General features: G+C 39.4%; 1 protein-coding gene across 2 annotated transcripts in view; it reads left to right on the top strand.

Moving 5' to 3' along the window:
* The window catches only part of LOC137414822 (FERM domain-containing protein 4A), a 300,724-nt gene that overhangs the window by 180,733 nt on the left and 94,901 nt on the right, over positions 1-25,090 (top strand). For both annotated transcript variants that reach the window (XM_068100360.2, XM_068100351.2), the window contains 4 exons: positions 12,156-12,239; positions 14,135-14,200; positions 14,886-14,943; positions 16,703-16,789. In XM_068100360.2, coding sequence (XP_067956461.2) covers positions 12,156-12,239; positions 14,135-14,200; positions 14,886-14,943; positions 16,703-16,789 — 295 coding nt within the window. The remainder of the gene's footprint in view (positions 1-12,155; positions 12,240-14,134; positions 14,201-14,885; positions 14,944-16,702; positions 16,790-25,090) is intronic.

Raw genomic sequence — 25,090 nt, 5'->3', positions numbered from 1 at the left:
GTAATCTCAACGTTCCGAAATATTATAACCTCCTCCGGAGGTCTTGAGAACTGTACCCCTGGTGTCGTGTCATTTAACCCAGCCGTTGTGTCCTTTCCTCAATTGATTTAGCGTAGCGCGACTCGGCCAACGTTCGAGTATAATCGGGTAAACTGTGCAGACGCGGTCATACCAAACCGCTCGGTAAACTAACATCCAAAACCCGTCTGTAACAATATATATATATATATATATATATATATATATGTATATATATATATATATGTATATATATATGTATATATGTATATATATATATATGTATATATGTATATATATATATATATATATATATATATATATATATATATATATATATATATATATATATATATATATATATATATATATGCATATATGTATATATATATATATATATGTATATATGTATATATATATATATATGTATATATGTATATATATATATATATATATATATATATATATATATATATATGCATATATATATATATATATATATATATATATATATATATATATATATATATATATATATATTGTCGTGTGTCTACCCTGTAGTGAACACCGCAGGGTGACGGATGGCCGACCGAGATTTACCTACAAGGCGTATACCCAACTATGGCGGTAATGACACGCGCGGGGGTAGTTAAGGGTGACAAGGCTTACCTGAACGGGCGGATGCGACGAGTGTTTTCTGAACCACAAACAAATGAACATACAAGATACAGGAATTGAAAGTCAACAAATAAAGTTTTAATGAAAAGAATGCAATACAATAAAAAGGTAACACTAAATTCCTAAATTGAGTCGCCCCTGACGGACTCATATACAACACAAGGGGATGATAAAATAACGAAAGAAAAAATGTAGTGTGGTGCGTTTGTTTGGTACTCCACCTGGCATTCTTGACTGGTTCCCTGCTGTAGCAGACATACAGCAGGGAGGGAGCACAAACTGCGACCGCCTGCGATCAGACCGGGACAGACAGAGAGCAAGATGGCGGTCGCTTCACATTTTGCTTCTCATGCTGGAATGTTCTCTGTGACATCACCTGCGCTCAAATCACCGAGCGCCTGCGCATCAGTCTATCACCATGCCCAATCATTCCTTTCGGGGCGGGGCCTCACGGCCATTCTTGACGCCCCTTGAGATGACTCGGCTGGGTGGCATCCGTGGTAGTGTTTGGATCCAGTCGGCAATTGCTTTACTTAATTTAGGCGCTGATAGCATGGCTGGTGGTGATGGTGTCATAATGAATGAAAGGGAAAAATACAGAGGTGACTACCCACAGGGAATATACCCTTATACCCTAACTAATTAGCAGAGCTCCACCCCTCGCATGAAGACATATATACACTTACCCGACATCCGGGCCTGGCTTAATTACAGGAAGGTTTCTTCTTCTTCATGACAGTCGGAGCACACTACCCTATATAATCCTACCTTGACTCAAGTATTTCATTACCTACCCCCCACAAACGTAACAATATTATACAGTGGAACCTTGACTTACGAGTGCACCAACTTACGAGTTTTCCGAGATACGAGCCGTCGCTCGGGCGGTTTATTGCTTTGAGATGCGAGCCGAGATCTGAGTTACGAGCTTACGCTACCCGCCACCAGGTGGGTTCCGGTCACGTGGTTATCTTGCCGTGCAAGTATCTCTGCCGTATATCGCTGCTGCTTTGTTTTCGCATTTTGGTTATTTTGGAAAATTTCTTAGTTTTAACCATGGGTCCTAAGAAATTGAGTGCCAAGGGAAGAGAGGATGATGTGCTTGGATATAAAACACGCAATCGTCGAAAAACATGAGCGAGGTGTGCGTGTTGTCGACTTGGTGAGGCGGATGTGAAGGCAGCTGAAGATTTTATTATAACTGAGAAGAAGAAGAGGATGATGTGCTTGGATATAAAACACGCAATCGTCGAAAAACATGAGCGAGGTGTGCGTGTTGTCGACTTGGTGAGGCGGATGTGAAGGCAGCTGAAGATTTTACTATAACTTTTGCCGAACTGATAGAAGCCGAACGATACATCCCCCAGCAAATCTTCAACTGTGACGAGACAGGGCTCTTCTGGAAAAAGATGCCGAGGAGGACGTATATAACGGCAGAGGAGAAGAGCATGCCAGGCCACAACTTGTTCAGAGTGCCGGCGATAGCTCGCCTTCTCTTTGTGGAAAACACGGTGAGATCCTTAACATCCAACAACTAATGGGACGCAAACGGGGCGCCCAGTTTAGCGGTACACACATTGATGAATCACCCTGCCTGTGATTCACCCATGACAGGTTATAGCTGGGTCGGGATTCAAACCCAGGCTGGACAGTTTAGAGTCAAGTGTGCGTACCTCCAGTCCAGGCCATCCTGCCAACTTGTATGCTGCATACAGGTGAAATATAAAGCGCGAGATATTTTTATATATACTGTATATTTAAAAAAAAATTGGTGTGGTTTTTGGCGGGCTGGAACGGATTAATAGCATTTCAATGCATTTTAATGGGGAAATTTAATTTGAGAAACGAGCAAATTGAGTTACGAGCTCGGTCACAGAACGAATTAAACTCGTAAGTCAAGGTTCCACTGTATTTATGTGCAATATCATATACATATATTTATATATGAACATATATATATATATATGTATATATATATATATATATATATATATATATATATATTGTATATATATATATATATATATGTGTGTATATAATATATATATATATATATATATATATATATATATATATATATTTATATATATATATATTTATATATATATATATATATATATACAGACTTGGCATTTAATATGGAATATATTTTTTGTGGGGGTGAACTTACTTTTCAAGATGACTTAGAACCAAAAGTTCATTGGAATTATGTTCAAATTATTCTAGATTTTGTTAATGTGACCTTTAAAAGAAACAAAAACCACATTTGACATTTCGAAGCAAATAAATTGATCCTTGAAAGTGATGTAAACTGATATCGAACTCAATTCATGGACAGTACTGTGTTAAACTTCTTTGCGTTTTCCAGAAGTATCTCTTTATTTTGCACATTAGCCAAAAAATCTTTTTAACAAAAACAAAAATTAAATTACGACTGGGATTACGGACAGTAAAATTACAGTTCAGTCAGTACTCCGTGTAACCCCCACGAGCATTCAAGAGAGCACGTACACGTTGAGGCATGCTGTTCATGAGATTTGCCAAGGTTTGTACAGGAATCGCTTGCCATGCAGTTACAATAGCCTGCTGCAATTCACGCACAGAGGCAGGCTGTTGGTCCAAGTTGTCGATTTGACGCGTTAATTCTGCCCACAAGTTCTCTATCGGATTCATATCCGGGGACATGGCAGGCCACTCCATATGCTCTACACCACGGTCAGCAAGAAAGTGTTGGATCATGCGAGCACGATGAGGCCGTGCATTGTCATCTTGGAAGACAAAGTTTCCTCGAAAGGCTGCACGAGCAAATGGAAGCAATGTTTCTTCCAGAATGGCCTTGTACTTGAACTGGTTCAGGTTTCCATTCAGATCAACCAGGTCAGTTTTGCCCCCTGCATGAAAAGCAGCCCAAACGGTCACCCCACCACGTCCAGCTTGGACTCTTGGCACTATACAATCTTCATTGTAGGCTTCATGCACTTGTCTGCGCACTCGGATGCGGCCATCTTGACGATAGACCAGAAATCTAGACTCGTCACTGAAGATCACGTGATTCCAGTGTCCTGGCTGCCATTGACGGTGCTCTCTGGCCCACTGCAATCGGCGCTGGCGGTGTTGTCTGGTCAGGCGTGGCTTTCTCAGGGGACGCCTGGCACGATAGCCTGCTTGAACCAGTCGTTGGTTGACTAGCCTTCTGGATACAGGCACATTTGTCAGTTGCTGCCACTCAGCCCTAAGCCGATTAGCTGACTTGGTACGGCCATTGCGGACTAACCGGTGCAGCTGGCGATCATCCCTCCTTGTGGTTCTGCGGGGACGTCCTGGCCTTGGTATTGGAGTAGGGACACCCCTCTGAGTATTTCGTTTCAGGATCTTTGACACCTGGCCTTGAGTGATGCCATACTGCCGAGCAATAGCACGCTCTTTCATGCCGTAATTTCGTAAAGCCACCACTCCATGACAAACAGCATTGTCGAATTGACGTACCATCTCCAGAGGAAGCGGCAATAACATTTTGAGACGTGCAGCAGTTGTTTTCCACTAATACAGAATGCAACAACCCTTGTATACCCGACTGTGAAGCCAATCGTCAAATGCACCTGTCCGTACATTTTGCCACGCCACCTGTGATATAATCCTGTTGTTGACTTCTTGCTGCGACAGACAATCAGTGACATGGTTCTTTTAACAAATAAATCACCAAAGTGTGAAAGAAATTCACCAGATTGATATACTGAGTTAAGAAAGTAAACCCAAGTCAAGAAAAAAAAAATATGCCATATTAAATGTCAAGTCTGTATATATATATATATATATATATATATATATATATATATATATATATATATATATATATATATATATATATATATATATATATATATATATATATATATATATACAGTGTATATATATATATATATATATATATATATATATATATATATATATATATATATATATATATATATATATATAAGCAAAGATTTGTGGTTGGGAGTAAATTCAAATGACTCCATGGTAAGATCTCCAACCTTTTATTGAACAAACAATGACTCACCGTTTCGATTAACATGTGACAAAACCACACGCCTCCGTTAATCTTCCTCAAGAGTGATAAAATCATCTCAACATCCCCTTGTATGCAACAAAGTGGGCGGGCTATATGCAAAGTGGGGTGGGCAAAGCTGGACAGCCAATCAAACCGTACCACATCGCTCTCGTGAACTGAGAACCAACGGCGCTCATAAGCAAAGATTTGTTGTTGGGAGTAAAGAATCTTGTTTCTCACAGTCTGAGAGTCCTTTCGGTGCTTTTTGGCAAACTCCAAGCGGGCTTTCATGTGTCTTTCACTGAGGAGAGGCTTCCGTCTGGCCACTCTGCCATAAAGCCCAGATCGGTGGAGTGTTGCAGTGATGGTTGTCCTTCTGGAAGTTTCTCCCATCTCCACACAGGATCTCTGGAGCTCAGCCGGAGTAACCATCGGGTTCTTGGTCACCTCTATTATCCAAGGCCCTTCTCCCCTGATTGCTCAGTTTGGCCGGGCGGCCTGCTCAAGGAAGAGTCCTGGTTCTTCCAAACTTCTTCCATTTAAGAATTATGGAGGACACTGTGCTCTTGGGAACCTTCAATGCAGAATAAATTTTTTTGTCAGCTTCCCCACATCTGTGCCTCGACACAATCCTGTCTGAGCTCTGCAGGCAGTTCCTTCGACCTCATGGCTTGGTTTTTGCTCTGATATGCATTGTCAGCTGTGAGACCTTATATAGACAGGTGTGTGCCTTTCCAAATCATGTCCAATCAATTGAATTTACCACAGGTGGACTCCAATCAAGGTGTACAAACATCTCTAAAGATAATCAAGAGAAATTGGAGGCACCTGAGCTAAATTTCAAGTGTCATAGCAAAGGGTCTGAATACTTATGTCAATGTGATATTTCAGTTTTTTCTTTTTAATAAATTTGCAAAACTTTCTAAAATCCTGTTTTCTCTTTGTCATTATGGGGTTTTGAGTGTAGATTGATGAGGGAAAAAATGAATTTAAACGATTTCAGCAAAAGGCTGCAGCATAACAAAATGTGGAAAAAGTGAAGGGGTCTGAATACTTTCTGAATGCACTGTATATGTATAAATATATGTGTATATATATATATATATATATATATATATATGTATGTATATTGGTTCCACTACAGCCGAGAACTCGTATAGTCGTTTTTATTTAATCCATGTGATATTGGTAATGCTTCGACGAGGATATGGCACTGTCATCTGGGTTTGTTGCCATGTTTTTATATCGAAATATTTATGCTGTATTCCATTTGGAGACTTCACAATGTAGTTTACTCTCTCTGTAGTGGAAGTAGTGGTTGTGAAGCATGTGACCATTCGAGTCTTGATTGGTTGGTTTCATCGCCGGGAAAATAATTGGGTCAATTTCGAGTTCTGTACATGTCCAAGAACTATCGTATTCAGGAAATATGTAATAATTCCACCATCGAGGCCGTTTGATGCGTCTCGGGAGGGTGAATGAAGTCAAAATTCCTTTGTCTGGCTTTTGGGAACACAGTTTATAAACAATGTCCCTTTGATAGAACATCAAACCCTTGTGCTTCTGGAAACCTTTTTAGGGAATTATGTAGGCCACATGGTTCTCCCTGATTAACATGCCCACTCCTGATTGGCTGAATCCACATTACAGTGCTATCTGATTAAAATGGCAATTCTTGATTGGCTGAATTCCCATTACAGTTATACTACTACATAATTAATATGGTCAGTCTTGATCGTCTGTTACACCTGGTGTTCGTTTGACGGTTAAGGTGGCTGGCTTGAGATCTCAGGGTCTTGAGTTTGAGCCCCTGTCATGCCATTGAATTTACACCGGGTGGGTTGACTCGGCCTGTCACCCGCTAGCGAAGGAAAACCTGCTTCAGCAACCCTATATGCACCTGAAGACGCGAAAAGAGTGGTTCTTCTTCTTGATTGGCTCAATGCACATTGACCGAATCTACAGTCACGTGAAAAAGTAAATACACCCTTGCCTCTAATAGGTGGTATTGCCCCATTTGGCAGAAACAACCTCAAGTAGACGTTTCTTATAACTGTCTACCAGTCTCTGACATCGACTGGGAGAAATTTTTGCCCACTCCTCCATGCAGAATTCTTTCAGCTGTGCGATGTTTGAGGGGTTTTCTGCATGCACAGCTCGTTTCAAATCCCCCCACAACATCGCGATGGGATTTAGATCCGGGCTTTGACTTGGCCATTCCAGAACCCTCCATTTCTTTCTTTTCAGCCATTCCTTGGTGGATTTACGGGTATGTTTAGGGTCATTGTCATGTTGCAAGGTCCACCTTTGGTTGAGCTTCAACGTTCCGACAGATGGCCTCACATTATCCTCAAGCACCCTCTGGTACAATGAAGAATTCATAGTGGATTCTATGATGATGAGCTGCCCAGGCCCTGATGCAGCAAAGCTGCCCCAAACCATAATATTTCCACCACCATGCTTTACAGTTGGTATCAGGTTCTTGTGGTCAAATGCTGTCTTTGGTTTTCGACCAAACATGTCTTCTGGTACTGTGGCCAAATAGCTCTACCTTTGACTCATCTGTCCAGAGCACATTGTTCCAGAAGTGCTGGTCTTTAGTCTTGCCCTGATGTTCTTTCTGGACAGCAAAGGTTTCCTCCTGGCACACCTCCCATGTAGATCAAATTTGTGCAGCCTCTTTCTAATGGTAGACTCATGCACTTTGACATCAGCAGTGGCAAGAGCTACCTGTAGGTCTCGTGATGACATTCTGGGGTTCTTAGAGACTTCTTTCAGCATCTTGTGGTCTGCTCTCGGGCTGAACTTGCTGGGGCGGCCTGGCCTGAACAAGTTGGCAGTTGTTTGGAATCTTCTCCACTTGTAGATGATCTTCCGGACAGTCGATTGTTTGATTTCAAATTGTTTGGAGATCTTCTTAAATCCCTTCCCAGACTCGTAGGCATCTATAACCTTCTTTCTGAAGGCCTCAGAGAGCTCTTTTGATCTAGGCATGGTGACGCCACACACTTCAACAACAAAGAGCAAACCAAACTAAATGTCTGAGGTTTAAATAAGACAGGTTCCTCCAAGATCCTCTCTAACGATGTTCTAATCATTGGCACCTGAGCTGGTGCACCTGATTCTAATTTTAGGTATTTGAAGTAGTGATAAATGTAAGGGTGTACTTATTTTTTCCACATGCAAAATTTGCATTTATGTTTATTTAAATTATACAATGGATGACAAAATGTAAATGTTTCATGATATTTGTTATATTATATCACCTTTATGTCTCAATATTGTTGAAATGAAGATCAAATAGCTGTATGTTGAAATATGTTGAAAAAGACAAAACTTTACAAGGGGTGTACTTACTTTTTCACGTGACTGTATGTTATGGTACGACATGATGAATATGGGCCACCTTTCCTCGTGGCTCAATTTGTGAACAATTCTGATATGATTTACCCTCAGTAATGGCATTCCAAAATTAAGAATTTTAACAAAATATTCATTACATGACTGCATGAGCCCAAATATCCATTCTACTACCCTTGTTTTGTGCAGGGTAGCCTGAGGTGCAATGCCGTCTGGAACAGCATTTGTCTGTCCATATCGCCGTCCCTCACAAACGTCCACCAATCAGAGCTGAGGATCTGGTCACATGACAGGGGCACAGCGTTTAGTAACCATTAAAGTTGCATGTTTTACTAAAAGGAAATCTAATAACTTTCTGTGGAAAGTTTTGGGATCCCAGCGGGTGCTGTAAGGTAGGTAGGAGGTTTCAGAAATTTCTCAATACAATTATGATTTGGAAATGCGATCGACACGGACCTTGCTCCCGAATCCGGAAGTGAATAGATGACGACGGTTCGCTGGTTTGATAAATATCTAAATACAATCGTGATTTAACATTATAGTTTGATACATTAATACCATAGTATTAATTTGTCATTGGAATGATGAATAATGCTGTTTGTAATGAAAATAGAGAGATATTGAGTTTAAAGCAGAATGAGGAAATGACGTAAGGGTTTCCATCCGGGACATTCGCGGATTCCCCATTTGCAGTTTCGCCATTGATTTGGATATACCAACATTCAGACTGGGTACGTTTTTTGTGCAAGTCCTTCACGAACCTGGTGTCAATGCCTGACGTTCAAATGAAGGTGGCACGGGAATGTGGAATTGATTGAAAAAATATTAATACTCATATTAATTTGATATCTGGTAACTGATATGTCCACCCAACTCATACTATCCTCTTCATGTATCAAAGAAGACCGGCTATGCCGCTGTCTGACTATCGGTCTTGTTACTTGCGAAATCGAAGATTTTTCAAGTACCGTATATTGGTTGGTCTTGTGCATTATTCTGTCTGTTTCTTTGTTTGTCTGTATGCCAGTCGCCTACAGGTCACAATTTTCAACCGATCGTCACGAAACGTCACCAAGTTGTAGAGATCGTTATAATAGAGAAGCCTATTGATTTTGAGGTCAAAGGTCATCTGGAGGTCGAATTTATAAGATCAACATTTTTAATCCGATTGACTTGAAAATTGAACAGCATTTGTATATTGTCACTAAATTTCGAAACCAACTACCAGGTCAAAATGTCAAAGGTCAACTCAAGGTCAAACTTCCAAAATCATCAATTTTCATCTGAAAAAACGTCAATTTTCATCCCATTGACTTGGAAATTGGACAGCATTTGCACATTGATTGGGAAAATCAATTTGCACATCACAAAATGGGGAAACCAACTTTTTGAGGTCAAAGGTCAACTCAAGGTCAAATTTAAAAAATCATCCAATTTTCATCTGAAAATCGTCATTTTGCATACGATTAACCTGTAAATTAAAGAGCAATTGCACAATACTTCACAGAATTGGGAAATCAACTATTTTTGAGGTCAAAAGGTCAATGGTCAACTCAAGGTCCAACTTCCAAAATCATCAATTTTCCTTTGAAAAATCATCAATTTCCATCTGATTGACTTGAAAATTTAACAGCATTTGCATAGTGCCTCACTGAATTGGGAAACAACTATTTTTGGGATCAAAAGGTCAAAGGTCAACTCAAGGGTCAAACTTCCAAAATCCTCAATTTTCATTTGATTGACTTGAAATTTTAACAGCATTTGTGTAGTGCCTCACTGAATTGGGAAACCAACTTTTTTTTTTAGGTCAAAAGGTCAAAGATCAACTCAAGGTCAAACTTCTAAAATCATCAATTTTCATCTAAAAATCATCACTTTTCATCCTATTGACCCGAGCTTTGATCAAGATCGGCAATTTTGATCTTGATGAAATGGACAATTTGCTGGATCAATTGCAACCTTTTTTTCGTGGGGGGGGGGGGGGGTGGATTTTGCAAGTATCGTGCTCTGCATGACGTCTTCTTGTTTTTTTTATTGGGATCCATGGCTATTTGACTATTCCCATCCTACTCCAAAGGAGAATGTTGGCGATCTCCGAGGCTAGAGAACCAGTAGAAAGAGCCTCGCAAGGTGCTCGTTGAACCTTGGGCCTTCATTCCGCGGCGATCCGTCACCTATAGCGGATTACGGCAGTGGCGGAGCGGGTCTTCTCAAACAAACCCACCATTGTACACACTTGTCTCCAGGCGTGCGTGGGATGGTGTGGGCACTTGACATGTGCACCTGCCCGATTTTCCGACGTGTGGATCACGGCTCCATGACTGCGGAAAAGCTGTACAAGTAGAGATGAGTCTGCAGTAAAAAAAAAAAAACAGTTTTGGGTCGTGTTAGTTCTCTGTCGTAGAACTACAAAGTGCTACTTGTGAGTGTGCGAGCCTGTTGGGCCTGAACTTTGGAGGTACAGTGTTCCCCATCTGGAATCTGTTAGTAGCTACATGGTCATTTGAAAAGGTATCTCTTGGTCTTTTGTTGAACTCCTTTGCCTAAATGGACTCTCATAAATCGTAAAAGCTTTCCTTTCATCTGCCACACTGTAAAGATATATCTACTTATTACAAATGCAAATATATCAGAATATGACAAATAACCCCTCACCCTGTCCCATTGATCCATACATTCCTCATTCCTTCCATCTTCTTACTCTGATCTCCAAATCATATTTCCATTCTCTTTCCACTGCCCTCACACAACCCAACTTTCCTATCTCTCTCCTTTTCTCCATTTTAATACTTTTAAATCCCCACACCACCCTTCCACCCCCCACCCCCCGTCCCCATCTAGTAAGTTCGTAATAAATAGATGTTCTCTCCGACACCGATTTGCGTTAAGGTGGCGTTGCAGTCAGATGTAGTGTGTGTGTGTGTGTGTGTGTGTGTGTGTGTGTGTGTGTGTGTGTGTGTGTGTGTGTGTGTGTGCGCGTGTGTGTAGTGTGTGTGTTTTTGTGCATGTGTGTTCGTGTGTGTGTGTGTGTGTTTGTGCGTGTGTGTGCGTTTGTGTACCTGCTTGCGTGTGTGTGTGCATGTGTGCATGCGGGTGTGTGTGCATGTGTGCGTGCGGGTTTGTGTGCATGTGCGTGCGTGCGTCACTGATAAATACCTTTAAATTGTAAAAATAAAATATATATTCGCTCGAAGACACCTCTTTAGGCTGAGAACGTCCGAATCACAATATTCCACGAAACTCTCTCATGATTGCCTTGTATGGCTGTATTGGGATAGGGAGGGGTGAAGTAGGGGGAGTGCAATTACACTCAGCGGTGATGTGTTCCTGATTGCCTGCCATGCTGGGGAGAAAAAGACCGCCCGCAAGATTCAACCAGACGAGGGATGGAGGGGTTGCAGGGATGGAGGGGTTGCAGGGGTGGAGGGGTGCAGGGGAATTTCCTTCTCGGCAGGAAAATATGGCAGCAGAGCATCACACACAGCTGTGGCCGCCTCAATGGTTTGCTTTGCTACAGTCCAGACTGGCAGTTGAGTTCCCACGGCACTGTGCCTGTCGGTCTATGTGATCCGGAGAGACTGGAGGGGTGAGGGGTAGGAAGGGGTGGGGTCGGCGGGGAATTTCTCTGGGTCTGGGAGGAGGAGCGATGAGTGTGGCTTATTATGCTAATTTGCATAACTATGAGGAATTGCATCTTTTGCATGATCTATTCTTTTGTCCACATGTTGTTTTAATTTATAGTCTGATGACCAATGGTATTTCATGCTGATCAATTAAATGTCATACATTTTGTACAGTTTGAAAGATTCAGCTTTTTCATCGATATTTATCTAAGGCTCCTTGAGGAGCTTGTGCATACAGTAATGGGGAAATACGACTATAGACATTGTTCCACTTGTATGTCAATTACAAGGACATTGCTAGACAATAGACAAAGAGAAATGGTGTGTGGGATTTGAACCTGAGCTCCTCACATCATCAACCTGGATTTTAAGATGGGGACCAGTGTCGGGTGTTTCGACCAATCCTTTGCTATCTGTCTTTGCAGTGATGACACAGCACGGAGCACTCTACGCCAACTTCACGCTTTGCCGCAGCGTATTTTCGAGGAGCATCCATCGATCGAAGCCTGGTGAGCAATCTTGTACCCCTCTGCAAAAGAGCAGGCAGTGGTCACCGGGGTTTTTTGGGTTGTTTTGGGGGTGTTTTTGTTGTTAGTGTTTTTTTTGTTGTTGTTGGTTGTTTTTATTGTTTTTTTGTTTGTTGTTTTTGTGTGTGTGTGTGTTTGTGTGTGTGTGTGTGTGTGTGTGTGTGTGTGTGTGTGTGTGTGTGTGTGTGTGTGTGTGTTTTGGTTGTTTTTTGGGGTGTTTCAAAAACACTGATGTTTTTGGGTGTTTTCTAAAAAAAATGTTTTTGTTGGTGGTTTTTTGTTATTTGCTGTTTTTTTGGGAGGGGGTGTTTTTGGTTGTTTTTTGGGTATTTTTGTTGGGTGTTTTTATTGTTTTTTGTTGGTTGTTTTTTTATTGTTTTTTGTTGGCTTTTTATTGTTTTGGTGTTTTTGGGGTGTTTCAAAAACACTGGATGTTTTGGGTGTCTTCTAAAAAAAATGTTGTTTTGTTGGTTTTTTGGGGATTTTTTGGGGTGTTTTGGATGTTTTTATTGTTGGTGGTTTCTGGTTATTTGTTGTTTTGGGTGTTTTTGGGGTGTTTTTTGCCCTCACAGGAGGAGAGGGTATTGCATGCGGGCCCGTTTGTCTGTTTGTTTGTCCGCACAGAATAAATATGATTTTCTCGACAACCGTTCGTCCGATTGACAGGAAATTTGCACCATAGATGCACCTCCACCTGTATAATTTTTAAATGATAATTATGACGTCATAGGTCACGTGGTACGGACGCCATCTTGGAAAACCCGAAAAACTTTGCACCTCCATATCCCTGAAAGTGCTGCACAGAAAAAAAAATGGGACGTGGCTCATTGTAAAGAACTCTCCATGTGGAATAAGATATGTTAATGGTGATGTCCTAGGTGCCTCCATTATTACATCATAATTCGACAAGTACAAAACTTCATCCGATCAAGATGAAATTTCTTGAGCGTCATCTAGGAATAAATTGGTGGGGTAAAAAAATTTTATGCCGTCATAGGTCACGTGGTTCGGCCGCCATCTTGGAAAAACCGAAAAAAAATTCACCTCTATATCTCTGAAAGTGCTGCATAGAAAAAATTGAGACATGGCACATTGTAAAGAACTCTCCATGGGGAATAAAATATATTAATGATGATGTCATAGGTGCCTCCATTATGACGTCATAATTGGACAAGTACAAAACTTCATCGATCAAGATTAAATTTTTTGAGTGTCATCTGGGGATAAATTGGTGGAGAAAAAAAATGATGATGGCGTCATCTGTCACGTGGTTCGGCCGCCATATTTCTTTTTAACACAAAAGCCTTAAAAACCACTGAAGACACATTCTGGTGAGGGTCTGAAATTTCTGACTTCTCTTTCTTGTTTTATTTGTTGTTGTTTTTTTGTTGTTGTTGTTGTTTGTTTGTTTTTAGGATTTTTGGGGTTTTAGAAACGCTGGGTGTTTTTGGCATAACTATTCTAAACAATGAAAACAATAAACAATGGAGCACAAGCATCCTGCTCGCTTTGTCATTGTAGGTTATAGACGGCATCCTTGTTAGCATCGGCTTTATGTCAGAAACATTGAGTTGTCACAACTATGTGGTGACCGGATGATTTTCCTTGACTCTTCCACCAAAATTCATCCTGGTGTATTTTGGGTGCATCTAGTATGCAGGAATCCAACGTTCTGAGCCTTCCGTTAACTTTAACTCATGAGCTCTTCCCAACATCAACATTAAGGATTTGATTCTTGTGTTTTGGAGAACTCGTTGAAGCCAGATTGGATGGAATCTTAGTGATGAAAATCATTCCGTTTGGTTGACGGTCACGGATGTATATACACCACATTTAACCCCAGGTGATCCATTTCTGCTGTACCTTTGCTTTTGCAGTGAGAATTCGGTGATCGAGCAGTACCAACGGCTCAGAGGATTGAGCAGGGGACAGGCCATTGTAAAGTAAGTCTTGCAATACCACCTTATGAGGTTTCTCCATGTGTTCTTGAGGAGGTTTCTTTGTTTTAATCAATCACAATACTATTTGGAAATCCCTTGCCCCCCAATAATGCTCACATTGTAATGGTCAGACTTAGGACCACTACTGCAATGAATGATTGCTCATAGAGGGCGTGCATAGAGTACGCTTTCCTTTGGAGGGAGCACTGTTAAGGCAGATGAGATGCGAGTGGTTGGGTTTTGCCTGGGCGCCCATTGTGTGCAGGAACCCTGGCAAAGTGCTAACTTACTGCACTGATCTATGGCAAGGGGGGAGGCACACACCTAATCTTCCACCTTAGAAGTGATGCAATCATCAATCCACACGCACTAAATTAAGTGTCCATAGATCTCGGATGTAAGGTTTCACACATCCTTTTGCACAAGGGGAAGCCACTCATCGCATTAGCTCCAGAAATCATCACCAGTTTTATGGAAATCATTTTCCCCGTGAAGCTGTCTTTACAATCGATGTCTTCCGATAAGCATCGCTCCTCAGCTCTTAGGCTTCCTTCCCAAAACAAATAATGTTTGTTTGTAAGGCTGAAACCTGATCCATCTGCAAAGCTGTCGATCTCTGTAATGAGCTACAGAAAGCTTTGTGCCTCTTGTTTTGCCTGACTGACTCGCTTTTGTTTTATTTTTGCAGTTACATGAGCGTGGTAGAAAAACTTCCAACCTACGGAGTCCATTACTACGGAGTGAAGGTGCGGCCCTCTCTTTCCTCTGCCCATTACGCGTGTCATTGAGAAAACTCTAGTTCTACACAAGTGGAGAATGCGCCTTTTAGATGGATAGACAATCGCCCATCACAGGCTTTTTTGTGTATACAAGATCGAGTCTCGTGTAAGAGCTAGCACATTAAACACACATTAGCACATAAAACATGAAAGAAAAAAAAAAGCGGACACATAAAACAATAAAGGGAGGGGCAGACAAGATGCAAGAGAGAGAGGGAAGCACACAAGCACAACAGTAGAGAACAGGGACATCGGGAATCCTGTGGAAGGGAGAGGACTGAGGGAGAGGGGTGGGGGTGAAGGGGTACACGGTATAAAGCAAATTGCATGAGAGAGAGCAACAAATTGACACTATGAGGAATTTCAGGAATGAAGTTGGAGATTGAAAGAGGTGGATTTGGGGTGTATTAGCGGGGGTAGAAGAGATCAAGGTTTTGGATGGGGGAAGATAAGAGATGGTGGTGAACAGCTGTTTTAAAGACCTGGAGGGAGGGGTGGGATTGAAGGGAGTGGGGGAGTTTGTTCCAGAGGTGGAGAAAAGGGGAATGAAGGAGTGAAGGTGAGCAGAGAGCCTTGATTTTGGCAGTTTAACCATAAGAGGGTTGCAGGCAGATCTTGTGCGACCTGTAGGAATATTTGGTGGACAGAGCAGAGATAGAGCTGGGGGGGCAAGGCCGGAGAGGAGTTGGTCGAAGACCGAAAGACCACATACCTGCCTGCGCTGAGAGAGTGAAAGGCCCTCACAATCAGCTTCATCGCGGGAGATTCCAATGATTCTGAAAGCTTTGGTTTCTAAAACTACGAGGCTTCGATGTTCATCTTCTTGATTCCACCTGGAGGATGGCAAAGAGCAAAAAGCCTCTTCAGTTTCTCACTTCAAATTGGCGAATGCTGCGGACAGGGATGTAACCGAGGCATAAGGGCCAATAATAAGTGACCTGTTAGATTCATACAGTTTGTCGTTTACTGAACACTATTTTGCCCAAAAAAGGTATCTCTAAGGAGTAGTAGATGATTTTGTGCTGATGTCATGATAAACTCATTGTTTAGCTATTAAACCTTGACGTAACAGTCATTAAACATCCCTCTCGTTACGCACTTGACTGCCTTTCCGTCGCATTTGCCAAGCAGTTTTGGAACTAGGAAAATTTGTTGTTGTTGTTGCCAAGAATGTGAAGTGAAAATCGGTATAACCAAAGTGCACCGCCAATCGCACAACACACTTCCTGTATATGTAGGCCTGAAGTGGGTTTTGTCAACAATGTACCATGCTTCACAGTGGTTTGTTCCTGGTTCCCTTCTGGATTTGTACTTGAACACAGAAAACGAAATTGATGTCACTTAGTTCCTCGATTTTTGAGGTTTTTGTAGTAAAATCCATTTCTGCGTTTGTGGTGCTACGAGATGTGCATGGTGGTGGGTGGTCCATATGATTTGTTACCCTCTTGTTGCCTCATAGCAAGAAACATGTTATGTCTTCTTCGTTACAATCAAGAGGGAAACGCTAACATATGTACCCATCATTAAGATATACTGTGTCCCTATCTATGGAATACATTACTCTGTGGTGAAAACAATGCATTGGGGGTTAACCAGACAGGTGGACCACCCTGTAGGTCTCGTCAAACTTTAATTTATGATCTCATAAATGGAGTGTAACTTGAGCAATTGACTCTGGGTTAGCAGCCATATGTCACACGAATGTCGAGCATGTTTCTTTCTACAGGACAAGCAAGGCATTCCGTGGCGGCTCGGTATCAGCACCGAGGGAATCTCACAGAACGACCACCTGAACCACCTCCAGCCCAGCAAGGTAAGACATCCACCAAACTCCAAATGTCTTCACCCACATTTGGTTCGCGGTTTGAAGCTATGGGGTCGGTTTGTGCTTGAGCCGTGCGTGCCTTAGGCAGCCGATGATGGAGTTTAATTGTTGTTGTTGTTGTAGTTTCTTGATTGGAAATGCTGGTGTTGAAATTAATTTTTCCTGAGTGTTTTTTTACAAGAACAATATTTTGGTTGTTACTTTTGAACCCTTCCGATTTGACAAGTACCATAAGCCAGAGATCTTCACGATAAGTTATGCTTTGGTGACCTGAGCGATAAAATAAATGTTGACTTTCTATTATTACTCCATTATATATTATTTATATATTATTATTAAATATTATATTATATGTTATTATTTCTATTATATCTATTATTACTTGCAAAATCGAAGAATTTTCATGTATATTGTGATTGGTTTTGTGTGTTATTCTGTCTGTCTGTCTGTGTTTCTTTGCCTGTCAATCGCCTACACGTCACAATTTTAAACCGATCTTCATGAAACTTCACCAAATAGTAGAGTTGGTCATAAGGAAGAAGCCTATTGATTTTGAGGTCATCGGTCAAAGGCCATCTTGAGGTCAAGTTTCTAAAATTGGCATTTTTCATCCAATTGACTTGAAAGTTGAACAGCATTTGCATGGCACATCACTGAATTGGGAAACCAACTATTTTTGAGGTCAAAAGGTCAAAGGTCAAGTCAAACATTAAATCATCCAATTTTCATCTGAAAATCGTCAATTTTTCATCCGATTAACCTGTAAATTAAAGAGCAATTGCACAATACATCACGGAATTGGAAAACCAACTACTTTGGGGGTCAAAAGGTAAAAGGTCAAGTCAAGATCAAACTTTTAAAATCATCAATTTTCATCTGAAAAATCGTCACTTTGCATCCCATTAACTTGAAAGTTAAACAGCAATTGCATAGTGCATCACTGAATTGGGAAACCAACTATTTTTGAGATCAAAAGGTCAAAGGTCATCTCTAGGTCAAACTTCTGAAATCATCAATTTTCATCCGATTAACTTGAAGTTTAAACAGCAATTGCATGGCGCATCACTGAATTGGGAAACCAACTATTTTTGAGGTGAAAAGGTCAAAGGTCAAGTCAAACTGATAAAATCATCCAAATTTCATCTGAAAATCGTCAATTTTTCATCCGATTAACCTGTGAATTAAAGAGCAATTGCACAATACATCACGGAATTGGTAAACCAACTATTTTGGGGTCAAGAGGTAAAAGGTCAACTCAAGATCAAACTTTTAAAATCATCAATTTTCATCTGCTAAATCGTCACTTTTCATCCCATTAACTTGAAAGTTAAACAGTAATTGCATAGTGCATCACTGAATTGGGAAACCAACTACTTTAAGGTCAAAAGGTCAAAGGTGAACTCTCGGTCGAACCTCTGAAGTCATCAATTTTCATCCTATTAACTTGAAGTTTAAACAGCAATTGCATGGCGCATCACTGAATTGGGAAACCAACTATTTTGGGGATCAAAAGGTAAAAGGTCAAGTCAACATCAAACTTTTAAAATCATCAATTTTCATCTGAAAAATCGTCACTTTTCATCCTATTAACTTGAAAGTTAAACAGCAATTGCATCGTGCATCACTAAATTGGGAAACCAACTACATTGAGGTCAAAAGGTCAAAGGTCAACTATAGGTCAAACTTCTGAAATCATCCATTTTCATCCTATTAACTTGAAGGTTAAACAGCAATTGCATGGCGCATCACTGAATTGGGAAACAAACTATTTTTGAGGTGGAAAGGTCAAAGGTCATCTCGGGGTAAAACTTCTGAAATCATCAATTTTCATCCTATTAACTTGAAGGTTAAACAGCAATTGCATGGCGCATCACTGAATTGGGAGACCAACTATTTTTGAGGTGAAAAGGTCAAAGGTCAAGTCAAACTTATAAAATTATCCAAATTTCATCTGAAAATCGTCAATTTTTCATCCGATTAACCTGTGAATTAAAGAGCAATTGCACAATACATCACGGAATTGGTAAACCAACTATTTTGGGGTCAAGAGGTAAAAGGTCAACTCAAGATCAAACTTTTAAAATCATCAATTTTCATCTGAAAAATCGTCACTTTTCATCCTATTAACTTGAAAGTTAAACAGTAATTGCATAGTGCATCACTGAATTGGGAAACCAACTACTTTAAGGTCAAAAGGTCAAAGGTGAACTCTCGGTCGAACCTCTGAAGTCATCAATTTTCTTCCTATTAACTTGAAGTTTAAACAGCAATTGCATGGCGCATCACTGAATTGGGAAACCAACTATTTTGGGGATCAAAAGGTAAAAGGTCAAGTCAACATCAAACTTTTAAAATCATCAATTTTCATCTGAAAAATCGTCACTTTTCATCCTATTAACTTGAAAGTTAAACAGCAATTGCATCGTGCATCACTAAATTGGGAAACCAACTACATTGAGGTCAAAAGGTCAAAGGTCAACTATAGGTCAAACTTCTGAAATCATCCATTTTCATCCTATTAACTTGAAGGTTAAACAGCAATTGCATGGCGCATCACTGAATTGGGAAACAAACTATTTTTGAGGTGGAAAGGTCAAAGGTCATCTCGGGGTAAAACTTCTGAAATCATCAATTTTCATCCTATTAACTTGAAGGTTAAACAGCAATTGCATGGCGCATCACTGAATTGGGAGACCAACTATTTTTGAGGTGAAAAGGTCAAAGGTCAAGTCAAACTTATAAAATTATCCAAATTTCATCTGAAAATCGTCAATTTTTCATCCGATTAACCTGTGAATTAAAGAGCAATTGCACAATACATCACGGAATTGGTAAACCAACTATTTTGGGGTCAAGAGGTAAAAGGTCAACTCAAGATCAAACTTTTAAAATCATCAATTTTCATCTGAAAAATCGTCACTTTTCATCCTATTAACTTGAAAGTTAAACAGTAATTGCATAGTGCATCACTGAATTGGGAAACCAACTACTTTAAGGTCAAAAGGTCAAAGGTGAACTCTCGGTCGAACCTCTGAAGTCATCAATTTTCTTCCTATTAACTTGAAGTTTAAACAGCAATTGCATGGCGCATCACTGAATTGGGAAACCAACTATTTTGGGGATCAAAAGGTAAAAGGTCAAGTCAACATCAAACTTTTAAAATCATCAATTTTCATCTGAAAAATCGTCACTTTTCATCCTATTAACTTGAAAGTTAAACAGCAATTGCATCGTGCATCACCAAATTGGGAAACCAACTACATTGAGGTCAAAGGTTAACTATAGGTCAAACTTCTGAAATCATACATTTTCATCCTATTAACTTGAAGGTTAAACAGCAATTGCATGGCGCATCACTGAATTGGGAAACCAACTATTTTTGAGGTGGAAAGGTCAAAGGTCATCTCGGGGTCAAACTTCTGAAATCATCCATTTTCATCCTATTAACTTGAAGGTTAAACAGCAATTGCATGGCGCATCACTGAATTGGGAGACCAACTATTTTTGAGGTGAAAAGGTCAAAGGTCAAGTCAAACTTATAAAATCATCCAAATTTCATCTGAAAATCGTCAATTTTTCATCCGATTAACCTGTAAATTAAAGAACAATTGCGCAATACATCACGGAACAACTATTTTGGGGGTCAAAAGGTAAAAGGTCAAGTCCAGATCAAACTTTTAAAATCAATTTTCATCTGAAAAATCGTCAATTTTCATCCGATTGCCTTGGAAAACTAATCAGCAATTGCATTGTGCCTCGTTTTGCTTATCTATCTATCGATCTATAACTATCTGCCTTTCTGTTGTAAATATTTACTTACTGCATTCATTCATTTTTTTAATGTGCCATCTTTGTCTCCTCCTTTGGGGATTCCATTTGTCTTGCATTTGTGGTGAATACATTGAATCAGCCTTTTGTTTTCGCACTTCCAAGTAATGCATCGGTTTTCCTACGGTTTCATCTTTGTGCATCATAATTCAAATTCAAATAATAACTCCCAGATGGTTGTAACTTATTTTACCCTCTGCAGTCCCTTTTGGTTACGTCGATAAAATAAACGTCTCCAAGTTAATCCCACAGGCAAGGCCGGAGGTCTGTCCATGGTTAGACAAATAGGTTTTTTTTCTTGGGTGTTTTCGGCAAAGAAAATTGTGCAATTGGTTTCCCTCAAATCAAATCCACCAAGGAGAATCAAAGCTGTTGCGTCTACAAACAAAACAGGTTTATACATCGTGGGTTCCTTTGCCTGAATAGTTCCGAACTTATGCATTTCTATACTCTTGGGATATTAATCCATTATTGTTTATTATCATAACCATTACCACTTAAAACGATGACGAATAACTACACTTTGGCATCTTAACTGCATCGAGATCTTGTGTCGGAAATGAATGTTTGCTCAATTTTTATTTAAATAATTGCATATTTTTCCAAGTGGTGTCAAAAAGTCCTTCATGTATATATAGTCTTTCTTTCATTTTATGGTCTTTTGGTCTCATCTATAGAATAGTTAGGTTCACTTTATAGTCTTTCTTTCATTTTATGGTCTTTTGGTCTCATCTATAGAATAGTTAGGTTCACTTTATAGTCTTTCTTTCATTTTATGGTCTTTTGGTCTCATCTATAGAATAGTTAGGTTCACTTTATAGTCTTTCTTTATAGTCTTTCTTTCACTTGATGGTGTTTTGGTCTCATCTATAGAATAGTTAGGCTCACTTTATAGTCTTTCTTTATAGTCTTGCTTTGTAGTCTTTCTTTCACTTTATGGTCTTTTGGTCTCATCTATAGAATAGTTAGGTTCACTTTATAGTCTTTCTTTATAGTCTTTCTTTCACTTTATGGTCTTTTGGTCTCATCTATAGAATAGTTAGGTTCACTTTATAGTCTTTCTTTCATTTTATGGTCTTTTGGTCTCATCTATAGAATAGTTAGGCTCACTTTATAGTCTTTCTTTATAGTCTTGCTTTGTAGTCTTTCTTTCACTTTATGGTCTTTTGGTCTCATCTATAGAATAGTTAGGTTCACTTTATAGTCTTTCTTTATAGTCTTTCTTTCACTTTATGGTCTTTTGGTCTCATCTATAGAATAGTTAGGTTCACTTTATAGTCTTTCTTTCATTTTATGGTCTTTTGGTCTCATCTATAGAATAGTTAGGTTCACTTTATAGTCTTTCTTTCATTTTATGGTCTTTTGGTCTCATCTATAGAATAGTTAGGTTCACTTTATAGTCTTTCTTTCACTTGATGGTGTTTTGGTCTCATCTATAGAATAGTTAGGCTCACTTTATAGTCTTTCTTTATAGTCTTGCTTTGTAGTCTTTCTTTCACTTTATGGTCTTTTGGTCTCATCTATAGAATAGTTAGGTTCACTTTATAGTCTTTCTTTCACTTGATGGTGTTTTGGTCTCATCTATAGAATAGTTAGGTTCACTTTATAGTCTTTCTTTCATTTTATGGTCTTTTGGTCTCATCTATAGAATAGTTAGGCTCACTTTATAGTCTTTCTTTATAGTCTTTCTTTCACTTGATGGTGTTTTGGTCTCATCTATAGAATAGTTAGGCTCACTTTATAGTCTTTCTTTATAGTCTTGCTTTGTAGTCTTTCTTTCACTTTATGGTCTTTTGGTCTCATCTATAGAATAGTTAGGCTCACTTTATAGTCTTTCTTTATAGTCTTTCTTTCACTTTATGGTCTTTTGGTCTCATCTATAGAATAGTTAGGCTCACTTTATAGTCTTTCTTTATAGTCTTTCTTTCACTTTATGGTCTTTTGGTCTCATCTAGAGTCCCTGTATATAGAGAGTTGTGTCAACTCAAATTTGGACGCCATTTTGTGTCTAAGTGTGTCGGATTAGATATACATGTACATTCGCGATATGGGGTGATATATTCTAAACCTGCTAAAAAAAAATTTACTACACATATTTAGTCTTATTATTACATACAGGTGATATTTGTTTTGTCAAAAACTCAGCTATTGCCGTGAAAAAGAGCTGTGTGGTGATATTAAAAGTGGTATGGCAATGCATATTACAAGCCAACACTGCATATAAGAGCTAACATTATAAGTAAGACAAACCAATGCTGTCGTTCTCTGAATTTTAATAACTTTTAGAAAGGAGTGTGGGCATATCCAATATTTTTTAAAGGGTGCCGAGAGCAATTCCGGTGTAGGACTTCCAGCCGACATATAGTCTAACACACTTAAAACAAATTCTGTACGTGGTATTGCCATATTTCTATAGTGTACAACTGTAGTTTTATCGACATTTATATTCAATTTCCATTGTAATGATTTAACAAGCTGCAAGTCAGCTTCTGTCTCTGACATAAGGAAAACGTCATCGGCATCTAGTAAGATTGAAACGTTCATTTATTACTACACCCTTGCCCAGAACTCTGATGGATATTGCCTGATCGATTAATATGTTTCATAGCTGGCGACTTAATTAACACTTAATTTTCGACTGCGCCAAGCCGTAATTAAACAGAGAAAAAACTTTTAAAAATACCTGCAGTGTGCACGGTTCGTCTAGTCGAACAGATATGGAAAAGCACAGATACGACGTCGTATTCACCATAACTTGTTTAATTTCACCAGGAACACGATGAGGCCAACACAGTAAACATGCAGTACAAAACTTGGTTCATACATTCAGTACAGAACATGTTTCATACATTCAGACCGTAAGAAAACTCTGCCCGTAATACAACACTCTGACCAGACCAACACTTCATCCCACTACGTTCACTCCTCACAAGTGAAACTCATCACTACTCCGTTCACTCCTCACAAGTGAGACTCATCACTACTCTGTTCACTCCTCACAAGTGAGACACCATCACATCACTACAACCAAAAGCAGAACAACCAGTCATTTTCTTTGGCAATAAACAACATTCCCGTACCAAGCTGACGTTCACGCACGGTGAAGTTAGACACAAAATGGCGCCACGAAATCACGTGACCAGAAATCTCGGGTCAGCGCATGGCGCAACTCTCTTTATACAGGGACTCTAGTCTCATCTATAGAATAGTTAGGCTCACTTTATAGTCTTTCTTTATAGTCTTTCTTTCACTTTATGGTCTTTTGGTCTCATCTATAGAATAGTTAGGCTCACTTTATAGTCTTTCTTTATAATAATAATAATAATAATTCATTTATTTTGTATAGCGCTTTTCCAGAAGCCCAAAGGCGCTTTGACAGAGTGGAAAACATAATGCATAACAATACATGAAAACAACAATTGCAAAAAGACAAGAATCAAGAAAACAAACAGCAGCGATATACGGCATATATAGTCTTTCTTTCACTTTATGGTCTTTTGGTCTCATCTATAGAATAGTTAGGCTCACTTTATAGTCTTTCTTTATAGTCTTTCTTTCACTTTATGGTCTTTTGGTCTCATCTAGAGTCCCTGTATATAGAGAGTTGTGTCAACTCAAATTTGGACGCCATTTTGTGTCTAAGTGTGTCGGATTAGATATACATGTACATTCGCGATATGGGGTGATATATTCTAAACCTGCTAAAAAAAAATTTACTACACATATTTAGTCTTATTATTACATACAGGTGATATTTGTTTTGTCAAAAACTCAGCTATTGCCGTGAAAAAGAGCTGTGTGGTGATATTAAAAGTGGTATGGCAATGCATATTACAAGCCAACACTGCATATAAGAGCTAACATTATAAGTAAGACAAACCAATGCTGTCGTTCTCTGAATTTTAATAACTTTTAGAAAGGAGTGTGGGCATATCCAATATTTTTTAAAGGGTGCCGAGAGCAATTCCGGTGTAGGACTTCCAGCCGACATATAGTCTAACACACTTAAAACAAATTCTGTACGTGGTATTGCCATATTTCTATAGTGTACAACTTTAGTTTTATCGACATTTATATTCAATTTCCATTGTAATGATTTAACAAGCTGCAAGTCAGCTTCTGTCTCTGACATAAGGAAAACGTCATCGGCATCTAGTAAGATTGAAACGTTCATTTATTACTACACCCTTGCCCAGAACTCTGATGGATATTGCCTGATCGATTAATATGTTTCATAGCTGGCGACTTAATTAACACTTAATTTTCGACTGCGCCAAGCCGTAATTAAACAGAGAAAAAACTTTTAAAAATACCTGCAGTGTGCACGGTTCGTCTAGTCGAACAGATATGGAAAAGCACAGATACGACGTCGTATTCACCATAACTTGTTTAATTTCACCAGGAACACGATGAGGCCAACACAGTAAACATGCAGTACAAAACTTGGTTCATACATTCAGT

The sequence above is a fragment of the Myxine glutinosa genome, chromosome 1 (assembly GCF_964187855.1).
Source record: "Myxine glutinosa chromosome 1, kmMyxGlut1.1, whole genome shotgun sequence".
Taxonomy (NCBI): domain Eukaryota; kingdom Metazoa; phylum Chordata; class Myxini; order Myxiniformes; family Myxinidae; genus Myxine; species Myxine glutinosa.
This window is presented reverse-complemented; position numbering and strand designations above follow the sequence as displayed.